This window comes from Alligator sinensis, unplaced genomic scaffold (genome assembly GCF_000455745.1).
Source record: "Alligator sinensis unplaced genomic scaffold, ASM45574v1 scaffold1751_1, whole genome shotgun sequence".
NCBI lineage: Eukaryota > Metazoa > Chordata > Crocodylia > Alligatoridae > Alligator > Alligator sinensis.
Window position 1 is genome coordinate 5,740 of NW_005843631.1, and position 19,194 is coordinate 24,933.

Below are 19,194 nucleotides of genomic sequence, written 5' to 3' on the forward strand. Positions count from 1 at the left end.
CCACTCCAGGGGGAATCGCGGAGTTCTCCAACTAGGGCGGAAATGCCCCTAACCTTTTATACGGCTAGCAAGCCAATTGCCAGCCGCCACGTGGGAATAATTTAACATCGGCCAATTGTGTTATGCAACTCTGCATTTCCTCGGCAGGAACTCTATCCATGCCGGAACTCTTCACCATGCCGAGACTTCCCCTACCTTACTGTGCCTTGTGCTAGAAAGTTCCAGTGTCGAGGCACTGATCCAAATCAGCTCTGACAGTGGTGTTTCTTTTTTTAGATCAAAATAGATGGACATGATATCAGATCTCTTAATTTGAGACACTTCCGAGAATGCATTGGTGTGGTCAGTCAGGAACCAGTTTTATTTGGGACAACAATTAGAAACAATATAAGGTATGGGCAAGAGGATGTAACTGATGAAGAAATTGAGAAGGCAACAAAGGAAGCAAATGCATATGATTTTATAATGGATCTTCCTGAAGTAAGTACTATTCAAACAACTGAAATATAGTGAGGTGTTGAAATATAGCCATAGATGAAATAATTTTTCTTTTACGTCTGTTGGAGCTGTGTGAGACAGAGAGCACGTACAGAAAACGCAGCACGATGCTAAAGTACCTTAGCTAACATGTCACCTTAGCTAACAGATTTACTCTCAAGCAGATATTTAGGGAAGCAGAAATAAATGGGAAAGCTCAAGAAGCAGGGACAGGTTTCTGTTATGGATGGAGTTAACTGAGAAACCAAAAGCTAGAAACACGCATGGTTTGAATACAAATTCATCTTCACAGTAAGAACATCTGTTTTATTTTTTTTTCTTAAACCGCAGTCCCAAATGAGGGACAGGTGTCCATCTGCAAAATGGCAAAATACACGTGATGGAAACTCAGCAACAGCTGATAAATGTAAGCAGGAAAGCATTGATTTTTACAGCCACCTTGTGGCTACAAGTGAAAATTGCAGCGTTTTTCAGAATTTGTGTTTTGAATGACTGAAGGGATACATAGTCCAAGCAGAGCTAAGAGCATAAAAGCCCCAGTTCAATAAGGTATTCAAGCAATGAGCAACTTCGAGCTCCCGAGTATCCCTACCATTCTGAGTAGAGGTGCTTACAATGATGCAGGAGCTTAAGTATCTTTTGTTGAATCCATGCAGCAAATCTGTCATGTTTTGTGATAGGCCATGTGGCTTAGAAAAGGAGATCCATTAAACCACATCAGACCTTCCAAAAATTCCTTCTGCTACATTGGGTCACTGCTCTGGCTTTTATTACTTCATCCAAAAATATTAGAGACCATCTGCTTCTGGGTACAATATTCTTTTTTCTCCAGAAAATAGTTATACAGTGAGTTTGTATAGTTTTTCTTCAAATCATATTTCTACACTGCTGCTTCTGAATTTAACAATGTAATAATAGCTCATATTTTGCTAGACATATATTTATTTAGTGTCTTTTGGCGTGCTCTATGGGCTTGATCCATCAACTTTTAGATTGAGTTGATGACGGTCTTTCTGTCAACTTATAGAATGGACTTTAGATTTGATTGTATTAGCAATTAACTGTTTATACTGGAAAATTAATAGTTTTGCTAATGTTGCTCTAGAAATTTAATACCCTTGTGGGAGAAAGAGGAGCACAAATGAGTGGAGGCCAGAAACAGAGAATAGCTATTGCTCGAGCTTTGGTGCGCAACCCTAAGATTCTCCTTTTAGATGAGGCCACATCTGCCCTGGATACAGAAAGTGAGGCAGTTGTCCAAGCTGCACTGGAAAAGGTGACTCCAGTTTTTGACACAACCTTCTATTTCTGTTTTCTTGTATCATATGTTTACTTCAAATGTGTGAGAGAGATAAATTAACATAATTATTACTCTTTTCTCCTACAGAAGTTGAACAGTGAGGCGTAAACACTTGGCCTATCACAAATGATTTTTAATTCTTAAATTTTTAGAATTGGCATCATCTTGGCCATATCTTTGAAATTAACCTTAAATATGAAATATCTTAATTGGAGGAATAAGCACAAAAATGCAAAATTCAGTAAAACCTTAATATTTCACGTGTGGAAGTATTGATATCTGGTGGTTAATGTTTCATAGAGATGTGCAACAGCAAAGAAGTTTCTATTCTTGTTGAACTCTACAGACAGCTATCCCCTCCAAAAATAACTTAGCCAAGACTCTAACCTTTGATAAGATTCTGTGATACTCCATCAGTAAAGAAATCTCAGGGAAACAGCAGAAGGCAAGGAAATACCTGGTGAAGAAAGATAGCATTTTTTATTTCATGCCACCTTAACTTCTACCTATTGGGGCTGAGACAAATGCACACATTGCTCTCTGTGTCCTCTGCCACATAGCTAATCCCTCTAAGAACTCTGCACCTATGCAATTTAGAGCAGCTCAGGGCTGTAGCCTTTAATTTTAAGCAGAAGAAAAGCAGAGATGTACAAATAAAGCAAAAGCAGAAAAGTGAGCTTTCTGACTGACTTGATGTGGATGACCGCAAGCAAGTTATGAATATAGCCCAGCACAGAAGGACCAGGAAATGCATCTGGGTTTTAGTTGAGTCAGTTGTGAAAAATTCATGGATTGTCAGGATGTTTAGCAAATGAAATCAATAAGATGTAACAACAGTATCAATACTACAAATTAGAGTAAATTACAATAAATCATGAAGCCCCAGGGGACATGAATTACAATTTGGTATTCTGTTTACAGGCCAGCAGAGGTCGAACCACAATTGTTATAGCTCACCGGCTTTCCACCATTCAGACAGCAGATGAAATCATGACCATAGTGGGTGGCACTGTGGCTGAAAGAGGAACACATGCAGAGCTGATGGAGAAAAAGGGGCTATATTATTCACTTGCAACAGCACAGGTACACTTAGTATTTATTTGTGTGTGTAACTATAACATGCAGAAATTTCAGTCATGCACCAAGACACCACAGTATGCAATTTTAGACCCTAAAGTTAGAAACAAAAACATAACTGTGTTTGATTTTAGCCACCCAGGTACTTTATGAATGTGTGAAAGTTTGATTTTAGGATTTTTTGTGTGTGCGGTCTATCAACTTTGTTTATCTGTGAAGATCTAAAATATTTTTTTTAAGATACTACATGCTTTCAGTTCAGGTTACTCTGCCCAAAAGTTGAAAGCACAATGTTAACTAAAACCAAACTACTCCCTATGCAAAAAACAAAAAAGAAAGAAAGAAAGAAAAAGAAAGAGAAAGCCTTCGAAGTGGTTCATTGTATAGGAACACGAGGCCTACCCAAAGAAGTTAGGGGACTCTGTCCTCCCACACTCACCGACATCACAGAATTGACTGGAAACCAGATCCCAGACACACCATCCAGCTTCTTTGTGGTACAGCTCCTTGGGGATTGGCTGGCAGTTGCTGTTGGGAATCTCAGCTAAAGCACAGAGGGAGGTTTTCACAACCCAAAGGAAAGGCAATAGTCTACTTTGTAACTTAATTCCTAAATGTATTGTTAGATCCAGTCGACAAACAAAATGCCTGTCAGGACCAGATGCCCATAACTTTGCAGGCAGCCATGTGCTAGAACAGATTAAACATTAAACAAATTTTAAAGAGAAAGGATGATATATCCTAGTTCATCTGAGTCTCTCTGTTTTGTCTGCCTGCACCTGGCCTGACCTAGGTGAAAGCTTAAACTAGGACTGGATACCTCTGAATGAAATGAGGTTAATTTACCACAGATTCATGTCACTTAGTGCAGGATATGATGGAACATATTAAATGGTTACAGCTGACACTTGCTCACAAGCAGCAACCCCCCTTTTAAAACAGCATTATTGTTCATCTGTCTATGCCCTTATAGTCAGAACATAGAAATGTCTAGACACTGGAAATCTTGCATTTCTTGCACTTTTGGTTTAGCACCATTGCAAACCCATCAGTGAAATGGTCAAACTGAGGGTGTGCTATGGACAACGAAATGTGGGGCATAGAATTTTTTCCACCATGTCATCTAACTGGGTTAGAATACAGGCTGGCCAACACTAATTCCACTACTATTGACATCCCAACAGTCAAATAAAGGTGCTAGTAGTACACTAGTGAGACTTTCATGAGACCTTTAATCAAACTTAGGCTAAAACTGACAATGGAATAATTTTCATGCAGAGTTTTCATACCATCTGTGGTAATATGATTATTGAACCACTCCCATTAAAGATAGTTTTAAAACAGCCAACAACTATAACTAGGCTATTTGGCTTTTAGTGCTTATATATTACTCCAGGAAAGCTTTACAAAACTTACACTTATCCTCCTGTAACCTGGAAAATTGCGTTTTAAATTATATTAATATTAACCATTACTAATACTGCATGTTTAGGATTGTTGTACTACTTGAAATTCTGTTACCTGTACTGTTCAGAATGAGTGAATGGCAATATTTATTGGGGAGTGACTGTGGATAGAACTAGAAGTAAGCTCAGAGGAAATGGTTTCAAAATACTAGGAGTGAAATCCTGCACCTGTTGAAATCAATGGGGGTCTGCCATAGATTCCAGTAGGGTTCAACATTTCACCATCCATGTGCAGGTGAGGCCAAACATATTTATTTCATGAAGTTCTCTACATCATTTAAAACAGAAGTAAAATATATCTCAAAGTATTCACAGGTGTAGTTTACTTGCAAACTTTGATCCACTTCTGAAAGGAGCTGAGCAAGTTCATTTGTCATGGAAGTCAATGAAAACACCTAGGTTTTATTTAGACTTTCACAGGGTTGGGTTCTTAGAAGGAAGACAAGTATAACTTCCTTACCATTTGACACAAAGCCTTAGCTTTTATTATAGTCTAAACATACAGATAAACAGAGAATACGCTTTTAGCTGGAAGAAGTGACAATGCACTAAAGGAAATATTTTTAACTTTATTTGGAAGACACATGAAGATGCAAATGTAGTTAAATGACTAAATTTCATATAGCAAATCAGGGTATCAGGACACTGGCAGATGTTCAAAAAATCACATGAAGTGATTTTTTGCAATGTGATCAATGGGATTTTTTGGGATGTGATAAAGCTGGAATGTGATCAAAAAATCACATCCCAACAGTCATTCACCTTACATGGTAGGATGTGCTATTATGGAGATCAGGGACATATCCCTATCATGATTGCCAGTAGCCCAGCTGAGGCATGGAGAGATTGAAGGTTTCCCACAGGTAGAGCTCAGGGGTTGTTCCAGCTAGGAAGTTTAAACCCCTTCACTGACATGCCCCAGCAGGGGTAATGGACTTCGTGAGTTAAACTCTGCAGCAGGGCAAGCCCTTTGGCTCTGCCTGCTCCATCCTGTGGTAGCCCCAGGAATACTGGAGACCTGGGGCTGCCTGAAGGGAATGCTAACAATCGGCTGATTGTCAGCTTGAGGCTGGTTGGAGACCAGGGCCATCAGGGGCTGATTCCAACAATCAGGTAATTATCAGCATCAGGCCTCAGACAGCTCTGGGGTATGGAGATGCTACACGTTCAGTTTAAGGCTGCATGAAAATCAGTTACAAAGCTGTCCTACATTATATGTGGGCCATCTTTGTGGCTGGTTTGCCATTTTATGGTGCCTTAAATTTTGTAAATGTGTAGCACCATTGCCAATTCTGGTGCAATTAACATGTTAATCATGCCGTAGATGTAACATGTGCCAGAGGCCTCATAGTACTTACATGACACTGCAAATGGAAATTAAGTCCTTTTATTACAACTACACTGTTGTACTCAATATATTTGTAACTGAATTTCTGTTGTGTTTAAGTCAATTAAAAAAGCAGAGTACAGTGAAGAATCAGCAGAAACAGTTCCCATAAAAAATCATGAAGAAACACCACCCAGCAACAGCTTGATCTCTGAAAAAGCAAGTATAAAACATATTCCACAAAAGGTGTCTGAAGAAGAAGTCAAACCTGAAGAGGTAATCATTTACAGAAGCTACATTTGATTTTCTTGGTGGGTCTTGCTCAATCCTAAAAAATGATTAGTTATGGTGTGGTACAATGAAAGGATACGAGTTTCAACAGATCCTGCAGAGTACTTTCAAAGAAATGGCAGCAATTTTGAATAGATCAGTCTATTAAAGATTATCTCAGTGCCAGTTAGAAAGGCTGCTTCTTCCTTCTAAATTCATATATCTGATTCATGTGCCAGTCAGCAAATTGATTAACTTTTCTGTTTCTGGTTGTCCTCAACTCTCATATTTTTATTAGGAAAAACTTTCTCACTAGGAGGGTAGTGGAGCACTGGAACAAGTTACCTAGAGAGGAGGTGGAATCTCCATCCTTGGAGCTTTTTAAGGCCCAGCTTGACAAAGCCCTGGCTGGAATGATCTAGTTGGGGATGGTCCTACTTTGAGTAGGGGGTTGCATTAGATGTCCTCCTGAGGTCCCTTCCAACCCTAATTTTCTATGATTCTATGACAATACTACCCTCCTTTGTAATACTGCTTTGGCACCCTTGGGTCAAAGTTGCTACCTTGTATGAATGCAAGACATAACTATTAACAGATGTTGCTGTTAAGGTTATTATGGAGTGAGTATCATAGAATGGATTGGGCCATTCGCAGATTCTTAAATTTCTTTTTCTATAGGCAGTGTACAAGTAGTTCAACTCAGGTCTCTGAAAATGAAATGAAATAATTGTATTTTACAAAGATACAATAATTGATGCAATATTTCTGTTTTCTTTTATAGGAACATCTGCCCCAAGTTTCTTTGCTGAAACTTTTTAGATTAAACAAATCTGAGTGGCCTTTGATTGCAATAGGGACGCTGGCTGCCATTATAAATGGAGCATGTTCCCCTGTCTTTGCTGTCATATTTGGTAAAATTGTAACAGTTAAGTGTAAGAATAATTGTTCTCTAATTTAACTTTAGAAGGACTGTAATGAATGTGACATGACTGGAACCTTTGGCCCCATCTACACTACCATGAAACCATGCTAGCCAGAATCATATTACTGTAGCTGTCTGGTCACTGAACATTCAACCTGGGGAGATTAGGAATATGGTGTGCTTGCTCTAGGGAAACAGTGTTTGCATCTGTCTGCATAAAATTTGTTCTGACTAACATAGTTTCTCTATACTATAATAATTCTTAGCACTCATGTTGGACCAACTGAGTTGGAAAAAGGTTCTTTGCAAGCTTTCGGACACAACCATCCTTCTTCAGGCATAGGGAGTCTCTGCTGTTCTGAGATGTCCAAGCAATGAAAGAAGAGTGCTTGTGCCAGAAAGCTTGCAAAGAACTTTTTTCCAACTACTCAGTTGGTCTAATAAAAGATACCACATCTACCCAAAGAAGCTTGCCTGCCTATATCCTTAGACCAACATGACAACAATCAAAAAACCCTGTAGCATTCATATAGCACTTTTTTCCATTTACAGAGCCCGCAGCATCCCTATGACATAAGAACATAGGAAGTGCCATACTGGGTCAGACCAGTGATCTATCTAGCCTAGTATCATGTCTCTGACAGTGGCAGGAGCAGATGCTATGCAAGAAGAGCATCGAACTGGGTATCTCTGGAGTGATCAATAGTCAATTCAATAGTCTATTCAATAGTCTCCCTAGCATCCACCATATATTGGGTTAGAGATGTCAGAGAAAACATCTCCAGCCATTCTGTTCAACTATTATTTACTCAGTTTTCCAGGTATAAGAAAGTGGAAATCACAGGAAAGATCACTCTTAGAGCATGGTTTAAAACATAGAAGGTTCTGGCCCTTGCATCTGTACTTAAAGCAGTGGACTGCATTTTTTTTCTATCCCTTTCTTATGCAGGTGAGGATCTTTCTGAACTGAAGGCACTGACAGATGTGGAAAAAAGCACTTTACCAGAAGAGGAAGCTCATTAGTTTGACCCAGATCCTAACCATCTGTATAGATCAGACATTTTAGTAGGGCTTTTTTGCTGCTTTTAGCTGAAGGTGATTGAATCGGCTATTAAACAACAGTGCCAAAAAGCCCCACTGAGGTGTGTAATCTATATAGACGTTGGATGAACTGGGTCAAACTAATGCAATGCCCCTTGTGGGGATGTGCTGCACTTGGTATGGGGGTGCACTGAGCTGAAAGTAAAGCTCTGTTTTTGGGAGCTTTTTCACCCCTGTAAGCAACCTGAGAGTCGGTGAGGTGGGATCTTTTTTGAGAGAGAACACGTCCCTGAAAGGTTCTATCCATTGAAATAGTGTCAAATAAAAAGGTTTCTTGATCCCATTAGGGAGTTATGCCCCCTCTGTTGTAAAAGTACTTAGCAGCCAAATGCTGACAAGATATTTTTCTATTCCTGCTAAGTTTGAATTCAGTGCTTTTTCAGCATTTAACAGATAGAGAGTAGGTATAATAATTATTACTGCCTAGAAGTTCAAACACAGGTAAGTGAATAGTAACCAGGCAGCTGAGATATACCACTAGCATTCTCAGTATGGTCCCAAACAAAATAGGCTAAGAAAGAATGCATGAAGGTCCCCAGCAAAGGAAACACTTGTGCATGCACCTAAAATTACACAGGTTTAATTTAAGTGTTTTGTAAGAATTTTAAAAAGAATTTTAATAATTCAATAAAACAGCTGCCTTTCCCCTCCCACCAACATAATATAGACTGATAATAAATAAATAAAAACTATGAACTATTATAAGATTATAATGATGACATACCATCTTCTACTTTTAACTATTTTTGTTGTTCTAAATGTTCATTTAAATTCAACTAAGTTTTACCAAAGAAGAAGAAAAAATTGAATGAGTATTATTTTTCCCAATTTTTGTATTGTTAAAATTAACAAACTTTATTTCTTTGGGTTTCTTTCCAAATATACTTACCAGTATTTTTTTTTTAAGTGCCTGAGTTCCTGTGACTTTCAGTGGGTTAAAATTACTAAAGTGTTTTTGAAAACGTTATGCTTCTTCTTTTATCTTAGAAATATTCATATAAATGTTTTTCTAAGTCTGCATGTTTGTGTCTATAGGATGAAGGCAGCTAACCAAACATTCGTCTTTTCTTCCATATCTGCAGATTTTTGAAATAAAAAATGTCAGTACCTCATACAAAGAGCAGATCCAACATGAAGCTAACATTTTGTCCATCATATTTGCTGGGATAGGTGTTGTTTCCTTTCTGACTTATTTCTTTCAGGTAAACTCTCATTTAAAAATGACTGACTTTTGAAATTAATTGTGGGTTTAAGACTGGCAACTGAGGGATCATAGTATAAATATGGAGGGGAAATTAGCAGCTACATTGTTCATCTCATTATATTGTTTTCTTTTTATTATTATAAACATTTTATTATTATTTATAAATTATTTATTAGTATAAATTAAATTCACATCTAGAGATAAGTGCTATGTTTGTCAATGTATTTGATGCATAAATATTAGAATTTCTAGGAAGTTAAAAATGATTTGATCAATGTATTTGATGCATAAATATTAGAATTTCTTGGAAGTTAAAATTTATTTTTTTTAAAAGTCAAAGGTATAAAATAATACTCATCTCTTTTTCAGGGATTCCTTTATGGGAGATCAGGAGAAATCCTAACAATGAGATTAAGGCATATGGCATTTAAAGCCATGCTGCGACAGGTTAGTGTTAGAGATTCATCATTTTCTTACTTCCCCTTGTAAAAATAAATTACAAATAGATCAAACATTTGCCTGGCAGTTATGTCAGAAGGCCACCAAGTCATTTTATACCATTAAATTCACCAAGAGACCGTCATTAAATATGGTGGCAAATCAACCTTGTTCTAACAATTGGAATAGGATTTTGAACAATTATAAAGTGGCTTATCTGTCCACACAGGCTAGGCCAAGACATGTTAGAACACTGCTGAGCTGCAACTAAACTGCAACATATAACCTCAGTATTTTTTTCAGTGTGGAAGGAATTTAGGATTATCACCTACTTTGGTTTATATTGCGTTAATTTTAAACGAGGCTTTTCACTGCCCAGATATACTCCCATTCACCATGTGTACCATGCTCCAACTCATCATTGTTTTTATTTATTAACTCCTCAGAGACAGTGTGTTCTCATGAATTTTGGTCAGTGTCACTGGCCTTCAAAAGCCCCATGGCATGAACTTTAATCTTCTGAACAGTATCATTAAGGGAATCTCCAAGGAAGAAGAAGGGGATCTCCAAGGATGCAGGAAGAAACACAAACTAAAGAAAATTTCCCTCACTGGCTTCCAGTAAACTTCTTTCTGCCATGTAGGCAAATAGACATTGCTCCACCTTCCTGACTGATTCCTAGACCTCTACCAGACCAGGCAGGTAAAAGCATGGTGGGATCTGATGTGCAATCTTCACAATTGCACTTCCTCTCATGTCACACATGCATGGCAGGATGTTTGATTGTGGGATCAAGCATCAGATTCCATCACACCTTATTGCCAGCACAGGGGGAGCCCAGGATCATAATTCCAGGCTTCCACTGCACTAGGGTTTCCATATTTCCAGTTCCAAGAAAAAGGACATCTATCAGAGGCACACCTCACTGGTCACCCACAGCCCCTTGGCTCTGCCAGTGGCCCTCACTCCCAACCTGCATCCCCTCCATCTGTGCTGCTGCCCCTCACTAGCAACCCACAGACCCCTGGCTTGGCTGGTGCCCCTCACTCCTCACCCACAGTCCCTCCCCCACCCCCCGGCTATACTGTTGCCCCTCAGTCCCAACCCGCAGCTCCCCAATCCCTGCTGTTGCCCCTCACTCCTCACCCACAGCTCCCTCCTCCCCCTCCCAGCCCTGCCAGAGGGGGCCCCCAGATGCCCCTGTCCTGACCAGGCCTGATCACAGTGGTTCTGATTCATGCAGGTGGTGGTAGAGCAAGTTCAGCCATGGCCTGGGTGGGAGGGAAGAGAGGATCCTTGTGGCACCCTCTGCCCTGGGCTGGGACTCTAATGCCATGCCAGGTGGCCTAACCAGGCCTCCCCTACCCTGGGCAGTGTTTCCCGGCCAGCCCAGGCCCACAAGCAAGGGCACCAGCCCCAGTGCTGCCAGTCTGGCCATGGAGTTCCTCATTGCCCTCAAAGGGCTCCCCTTCCCCCTCTCCCCTTTCCCTGCTGAAGGGGCAGGTGCCTGCCCCCCACCCTTCCTTCCCTGCCACAGCCCCAGCGCTCGGACAGTTTCCCCCAGTGCCTTGCACACCCATCCCCTTCACACACACCCACACACAGACAGTCCCAAGCCGTGGCCCTCCAACCCCCACCCCTCAGAGACTTATCTGCATCCAGCTGCTGAGGCTGCTCCTACAATCCTGCCTGGCTGCATGCCGGCAATGTGTGTGGACACATGCAGACCCCAACATGTATACACCCACTGCCTCTAATCGCCCTGCCCCTTCCTCCTGCCAGTGAAGTGGAGCAAAATTCTGGACATTGTTTCACATTTCAAAAAACTGACGGAGATTGGAAGGCCCAAAAACAGGACATGTCTTGGAAAACCCAGATGGGGGAGCACCTACAAAGGCTAAATATCTAAGTCAGCAGGACCAAACAAACTACACCCAAGAGTGCTAAAAGAACTGGTTGATGTCATCGCACAGCCATTGGTCAAGTTATTTGAAGACTTTTGATGCTTAGGAGAGGTCCCAGAAGACTAGAAAAAAGCCAATGTGGTTCCTATCTTCAAGAAAGTGAGAAGGGAGGACCTTGGAAACTACAGGCCAATCACTTTGATCTAAATCCCACGTAAAATCCTGGAGAGAAAAATCAAAGAAACCATCAAACACAGACTAACTGAAGGCAGTATTCTGAAGGGTCACCAACATGGCTTCATCATGGGCCGGTCGTTCTAGACCAACCTCATTTCCTTCTACAATCAGGTTAGTTACCACCTGGATAGAGAGAATGAGGTTGATGTCATATACATGGACTTCAAAAAGGCCTTGAACCTGGTCTCACATGATGTCCTCCTGGTCCAATTGGAAAAATGCAGCCTCAACTACTTCATGGTCCAGTGGCTAGGTAACTGGCTCCATGGCAGAGCCCAAAGTATTGATGGAACTGGGTCATCATGGTAGAGGGTGACCAGTGGCATCCCTCAGAGGTCAGTACTTGGACCAGTGCTCTTCAACATGTTCATTAACGATTTGGATTCAGGTATTGCAAGCAATCTGGCAAAGATTGCTGATAACACCAAGCTATGGGGGAGCTTTGTCATGCTCAAAGACAGGCTGGCAATACTGGCCAACCTGGACAGGCTCATGAGGTGGGCAGACCTCAACCTGATATTGTTTAATACAGAGAAATGTAATGTGCTCCATCTGGAGAGAAATAACCCACAACACACTTACAGGCTTAGCAGTGCTCTGCTTGCCAGCACCACAGCTGAACGAGACCTGGGTGTCATGATTGACAACAAAATGAACATGAGCCACCAATGCTATGCCATAGCTGGCAGAGCTAACCAAGCACTGGCATGCATCTACAAGGCATCTCGAGCAAGACAAAGAATATCATCCTCCCACTTAACTCAGCCTTGGTGAGACTGCAGCTGGAGTACTGTGTCCAGTTTTGGGCATCACACTTCAAGAAGGATGTGGAGAAGCTCAAGAGAGTCCAGAGGAGGGCCACAAGCCTGATTAGAGGCCTAGAGACCAAGATGTATGAGGAGAGGGACTTGGGATTGTTCAGCCTGGAGAAGAGAAGACTCAGGGGGGACTTGGTTGCAGCCTATAAGTATATCAGGGGCATACATCATGGTTTTGGGGAGCATCTATTCACCAAGGCCCCCCAGGGGAGGACAAGGAATAATGGGCACAAGCTGATTAAAGATCACTTCAGGCTAGACATAAGGAAAAACTTCTTTATGAGCCAAGTGCCGAGGGTTTGGAACAGGCTCCCCGCAGAAGTGGTACAGTCATCCACCCTAGCAAACTTCAAAAAATGTCTTGATGCCCATTTTGCTGGGATCATGTGGTCAGTCTTTCCTGCCCACCTGCAGTGGGGCTGGACCCAATGATCTGTAAGGTCCCTTCCAGCCCCTAACAACTATGAAACAATGTATGGTAACCCTACCCTGCACCAGCAAGTAGCAAACTCCCACAGCTGGGAGCCCCTTCAGCTGATGGGGCTCCCAGTTGTGGGGGCAGACCATGTGCTTTCCTAGCTGGGAGTCCCATCAGCTGTGGGTTCCCAGCCACAGGGGCACACCCCTGGCCACCCATTCAGTTAATCGCATAATAGGAACCAGCCACAAAGTTGTTATACAATTTTTGTAGAATAACTTTGTGGCTTTTTCCTTATTTTATGATGCCATTAATTGCTTTAATTTTTGGCTAGGTTATCACTTAAGATGTGATTAACTAGTTAATCACATCTTACATTTCACACATGGCAGATATCTTGAATACTAAATAGACAAAGTGAGGCAGAAAGTGCAGCAATGTTTTCTTGATCAGAGCACAAAGAAATTATTACCAGGCAGGCAAGAACAAATAACCCTCTCACTATCTAAGCTAGAGTTACCAATGGCCCCTAATGTCAGGGCTGAATCCTGGTGTCTGTGCCCCATGGAGTTTCTAAATGGGACTTCTGTCCTGATTTTGAAAAATTGGTCACAACTCTGAATCTTCACACAGTGCAAGATAATGCCCTGCTATGTCTGTTGAGGGGACTCAATACAATGATGCTTTTTCCAGCTGGATGTATCCATACTACCAGATCAGAAGGACTAACTCCTGAACCAGAAACAATATAGTACTGATTTTGCTGAGCTACACCTGAACTAATCATTTCTTCCTCTGAGCAGAGATACACAATTAGTATGCCCATAGTGCTATGTGGATGCTAATTAGTCTGCTGACGGAGGTGACTATACTAAATGGGATCAGGAGTACGGTTCTAGTTCTGGAGGTCTATGGAGCATCTGGGATTGTTTTCTCGATTTTGCTCCCCCATAAGTTGGCTTATTTCATTCTAATTTTGTTGTTTCTGGAAGCCAGTAGCCTGGAGCAGGCACCAGTAAGAGCACAGAATGATCCTGAATGCTTCTACAGACTTTGACTTTTTCAGGTCTCTAATAAGATCCACAGTTAATATGGTTGTACCATTCATGCCCAATTCTATATGTGAAGATATGTAACATTGTCATTGGACATTCATAAATTTAACTGCCTCTATCAGTACAGCATACATGGGACCATAGAGAAGCTAGAAAGGAAAATTACTAAGAGAAAAGCATGGTGGCTGGTTATTTTACCTGCACTGTCTGCACCTGTTTCACAAGAGAGCTGGATTTATCTGTTTACCTAGATTTTTTTTATAAAATATGGGAAAGTTTTTTATTACAGTAAATGTTTGTTTTATCAGCAGTCTTGTTTTGTTTCTGTAATGCTGTTCACCTCTGCATATGTAGAGTAAGTTTTATATTTCCAGTATCTCTTATATCTTGGCCAGATTTTACAAGATTTTGTTTCCAGCACTTAGCAGCTATAACTATGCCTGCCAAGAGCAAATGATTAATCACATCTCTGAAGTAACTTAAAGGCTGTTGATCAAGTAATAATTTCAAGAAGCAAAACTTAAGGGCAAAATAGCTGTTGAGTCTTCTAGGTGGCAGGGAAGATGTATTTTGTTACCTTTGGATGCCAGAAATGTCTGAATGTTAGGTCCTCTTGGGTGTCGAACAGAACTTTCTATGGGCCTTGTCGCTTTGCTGCTTCTGCAGATCTCACTATACTTGTTTAACTGGTTTGGCTGTTCCTGTTCCTTCCTTGCTTTCTGTTCAGGGAGCCTCATGTGGTTCTGGTGTTTTCCTGTGTGCAGGTGCTCCAGGCACACGGCCTCTGCTGAGGCACTATAGGAATAGCTGCTTGGAACTTCCCAGGGTGCACTGCAGGCCTCTATTAGACTCAGAATGGTGATCACCACATTTATCCATGTTATAGAAAAATCCTCCTACGGTGGTTGTAACCAAACCAGATAAAAGCATCACAAACTTGTTACAGAAATACATCTGTGCTCATACTGGTGGCTGGGTCTAAGGCTTACTTTCCATTTAAGACTTACCTTCTATCCATATGGTCTGATTCTCATCCTGTTGAAATTAATAGAAACATTCAACTTGCCTTAGGATTAGGCCCATACTTCCTAAAAACAGAAAAGAAAATCAAGATTCTGATCCCTGAGATACTTTTAGCATTATTTAAAAGAAAGTGTTTTAAAATCAAAATTAAAACCATTTCATAAAATTATGTTAGTCTTTCAGACTATGTTTAAAGCAACCATACAATAGTGACAGAATGAAAGTGCCCAAGTCAAGTCCAATATCTGCCTCCAAGTAGTCTTCCCATGGATAGAGAAGTTGACATTGAAATATATTTGAATATTTAACACTTTTATGCCTCAACTTCACTTGTTAGCTAAAATAAATCAAGTTCTACAGCTAGCTTATCTTAGCCCCAGGCCTGAAATCAGAAATTATACTGATGCTGACAACCCACCTAGTGTCTCTTTGTAACCCCTAATTGATCTTCATTTGATCAGTATCTAAAAGTCAATCTGATATATAGGACCACCCAGGGGCCCCCACATTAGCATGACATCCACTCTATAAAGGCTAATTGTTGACCTCCTTTGCCTACACACTGCAGGTTGCTGGGCATAATAAGATTTATAGGGGAGGCCCCTGAGTTTGCAGGGGGAGAGAATAGACTTAGCCTACAGGACTGCAAGAAAATTAAAAATCTAGTCTATCTTTGCTGAGAATGCAAAGGGCCAACATTTAAAGAATCCCTAAAACGCCACGTGGGGATGTTTGTGTACGTCTGAATACACAAAATATCATGGGACAGATATTTAGAAGGTATAAATCAGCATAGCTTCATTGTAGTCAGTGAGGCTACATTGAATTAGGATCTGTACACGATGTGTAAATCAGGTAATTGTTTGCACAAATTAGTTTTCAAGTGTAAGTGGCCATAATAAGTGGAAATGGCTTTTGTGAACGAATACCTTTAGCCTTTTGTCATGTGGTGTTTTTTCAATCTGTTTTATAGGACATCTCTTGGTTTGATGATAAAAAAAATAGCACTGGAGCTTTGACAACAAGATTGGCCACAGAAGCAGCACAAGTTCAAATGGTATGTATGAGTCTAATTTTGTATCTTTGTAACTATAATTAGATGCGTTTCAGTCTGTGCGGTTTTTGGTAACACATGACAGCCTATAAAGTTGGAAGACCAGTACTTCTCTCTAGGTAGTGAAAATGAACAGAAAGAAGGCAGATTTAGGGAGAGGTGGTAAAGTTATTCGAAAGGGTTGAAGAAAGGGGTGTTTAAATAGGGAGAGACAATATTAGAGCAAAGAGAAAAAAAAAACAAGAAAATAAACTGAGCTAAATGTAGGAAACACAGGGAAGGTTTAGAGTAAGGGTGAATGAAGAAAGGAAAATCCAATATTTAAAAATGGACCTGAACTAAAGATTTTGTCTCTGGATCTGGATTTGAACCTTTCTAAAGTTCAACTGCGTTTAGATCCAAGGTAATGGTTTAATCCACCAAGGGGTGCAGCTTCAAGTTCAGAGCAGAATAGAAGTGTTTACATTTCAGGTTTCAGATTAAACATCTCTAAAAGGAACAAAAGATTAAAGTTAAGCATGGGACAGAATGAATGCAAAGTTAATACTGCTATATATATCTTATAGAGATTCTGTGTAGAATGTAGTAAAATCTTTTTCAGAAAATAGCAAAATCACAAAAAATGCTTTTCCAATGAACTAAAATCATTCTCAAGTTCAGAGTTTAGTTTTGGCCAAAAAGGGGGGAAATTATGAGAGAGTCAGAAAATCTTATTTTTAAATGGATCATTTGAATCATTTTAAATAAATATTTCAATTTTAGTTTCAAAACATCATTTTCATTTCAAAATTGAACTGGGCTTTGAAAGAACTATGTTATTTTGGGTTGAATTACATGTTGGTTTGCTCTGCAATCCCTCTCCCTCAAAATCATTTGTTTATATATTTCAGTGTGTATAGTAGAAAAAAACAAGAATTTCCAGTTCAGGTCAGTCCTAAATGATTTTTGGTTGGTTGGCGGTTTGTCCAGCAAAGCCAAAATTTGCTTAGCCCTAACTCTCAATTTCAGTTAACGTTTTAACTCAAATAGTAAAACAGTGTGGTCAGCTATTTTTAAGAGTGGTTTACAGAATGGAAGAAAAAAAATGGAATACTTCAAAGTTCCTTTAAGAGTATAAAAAAAAGAGTATGAATATCATGACCACTGTGAATTCAACAACTTAAATCCCATTGGTCCTTTCTTGATCTCCATAGGTATTGATCTACTCAATTCACGATTTTTGCAGAAACCACAAAAAAGGCAGTTTCCATGATCACTATGAAAACTGGTGTTCCCTGCAACTTTGCATGGAATCACCAGAAAAAAAGAAAGCTTACTAAAAATAAAATTTCAGCTCCTCTGTGGGATCTAGTGGCTGCTGCAGCCCAGCCATGCAGCCCACCTAGCGGATGGGAGGAAGCCACTGACACAAAGGGGAGCAGTCAAGATGATAGCTGCCCCCTTCTCCCTCCACCACTGATTGGCTGAAAAGGCTGCCTTTTGTGCAGGTCCACCCCTCTCCGCCAATCAGCGGCAAGGGCCAGGGCCACACGAAGGGCAGCCCTCTCCACCAGTCAGAGTCAATGGGAGGGGCCATGTGAAAGGCAGCCCTCTCAGCCAATCAGCACTGACAGGCAGGGCCACTGAAGCCCATCAGCCAGTCAGTGGTGGGGGAAGGTGGGGACTCACCCTGAAAAGACCAAGACAGTAGCCCTGAACATGAAGTGGCTCGCGATTTTTATTTCCCCTCCACACACTTTAAGTAGATACCTACTTATAGGTGAATAAAATTAGCAAGTCATTCTTTGTGGGACTGCCTACAGTTAGGAAATATAAATGCAAATAGATAATGAGGCTGTTAAAATAGTGCTGTGAAGTTTCTGGTTTGCACAATCCATTTCTGCCAGGAGAGTTGCAGCCAGAGTAAAAGACTTCTCTGAAATGTTCTTGGAATTTTACTGTTCCTCCTAGAAGTGCTTGCTATTATGCAGGTAGAATGAGACTATTTAAGACTCATTAGTAGATAATAGTGTTCATATTTTACCTGATTACAGGCAGTAGGCTCAAGACTTGGTGTAATAGCACAAAACATTTCCACCATGGGATTGTCCATCATCATTTCTTTTATATATGGATGGGAGATGACTCTGCTGATCCTAGTGATTGCTCCCGTGCTTACAGTAACTGGAATGCTGGAAGTTTCTGCACTGACTGGATTCGCCAACCGAGACAAAAAAGAAATGCAAAGAGCTGGGAAGGTAAAATGAGTCTTCTCCATAGCCTAACAGAACAAAGAGGGACTGGGAACTTTCACTTCTCTTCTGGCCTGTAGTGTGACCCACTCAGGGGGTATTTTCAACATACAACCAGTCCTCTTCATCTTTACACCAGTGATTCCAGTGCAGGGCTGGCCTGTGACTGGGACTTCTAGCTGCCACCACAATGCAGTAATAAAACAATAATAAAAATTACTCCAAACTTTATACTGTAGAATGTTTAGCATCCTACCTAGACTGTATATTTTTCTTAAAGAAAAATATGCTAAGATTCAAAATTCAGATCAACAAGAATTCAGTCATCTATACCAGGGTTTAACAGAGAGCCTGGGGATCCCTGTTCCTTTAAGATAAAAGCAGCCCAGCCAGGGAGCTGTGCAGGCTAGTCAGGGTGCAACACCTGCCAGTTCCTGGGGCAACAGGGCAAATGAGACAATTAAGCACCTGTAGGAAGCCTGCAAACCAGAAATGAGCAGGGCCCTGAGAGCATATAAGCCTGGGGTTTAGGCTGGCAAGACAGTCTAGACCTGTCAGCAGAAGGGTTAGGAGCTCCTGCCAGGAGAGCTACCCAAGAATGCTAGACTGTCTTCTTTGCTGCCTGCAGGAACAGTGAAGCTCAGGGAGCTCACAAGGAGCCCAGGCTGGGAGATATGCCAGTGCAAGGGGTAGGGGCTTGAATGACTACTGAGTCCAGAGTGGGCAGAGGCTGAGACCACAGAGCCAGACTTATGTAGATTAAAAGGAAAGAGTCTGAAGAGGCTAAAGCCCCAACAGAGGGAACAACATTATGGTAACACCCATGAGGCTTGGGGTGCAGTGTAGGGATG

The 19,194-nt window shown here is 40.9% G+C and overlaps 1 protein-coding gene across 1 annotated transcript in view; it reads left to right on the forward strand.

Annotated features, from left to right (window-relative positions):
• The window catches only part of LOC102372704 (ATP-binding cassette sub-family B member 5), a 48,571-nt gene that overhangs the window by 264 nt on the left and 29,113 nt on the right, over positions 1-19,194 (forward strand). The window contains exons 2-10 of the mRNA XM_025195600.1: positions 277-480; positions 1,604-1,774; positions 2,720-2,881; positions 5,789-5,944; positions 6,720-6,863; positions 9,044-9,163; positions 9,535-9,612; positions 16,032-16,115; positions 18,146-18,349. Coding sequence (XP_025051385.1) covers positions 277-480; positions 1,604-1,774; positions 2,720-2,881; positions 5,789-5,944; positions 6,720-6,863; positions 9,044-9,163; positions 9,535-9,612; positions 16,032-16,115; positions 18,146-18,349 — 1,323 coding nt within the window. The remainder of the gene's footprint in view (positions 1-276; positions 481-1,603; positions 1,775-2,719; positions 2,882-5,788; positions 5,945-6,719; positions 6,864-9,043; positions 9,164-9,534; positions 9,613-16,031; positions 16,116-18,145; positions 18,350-19,194) is intronic.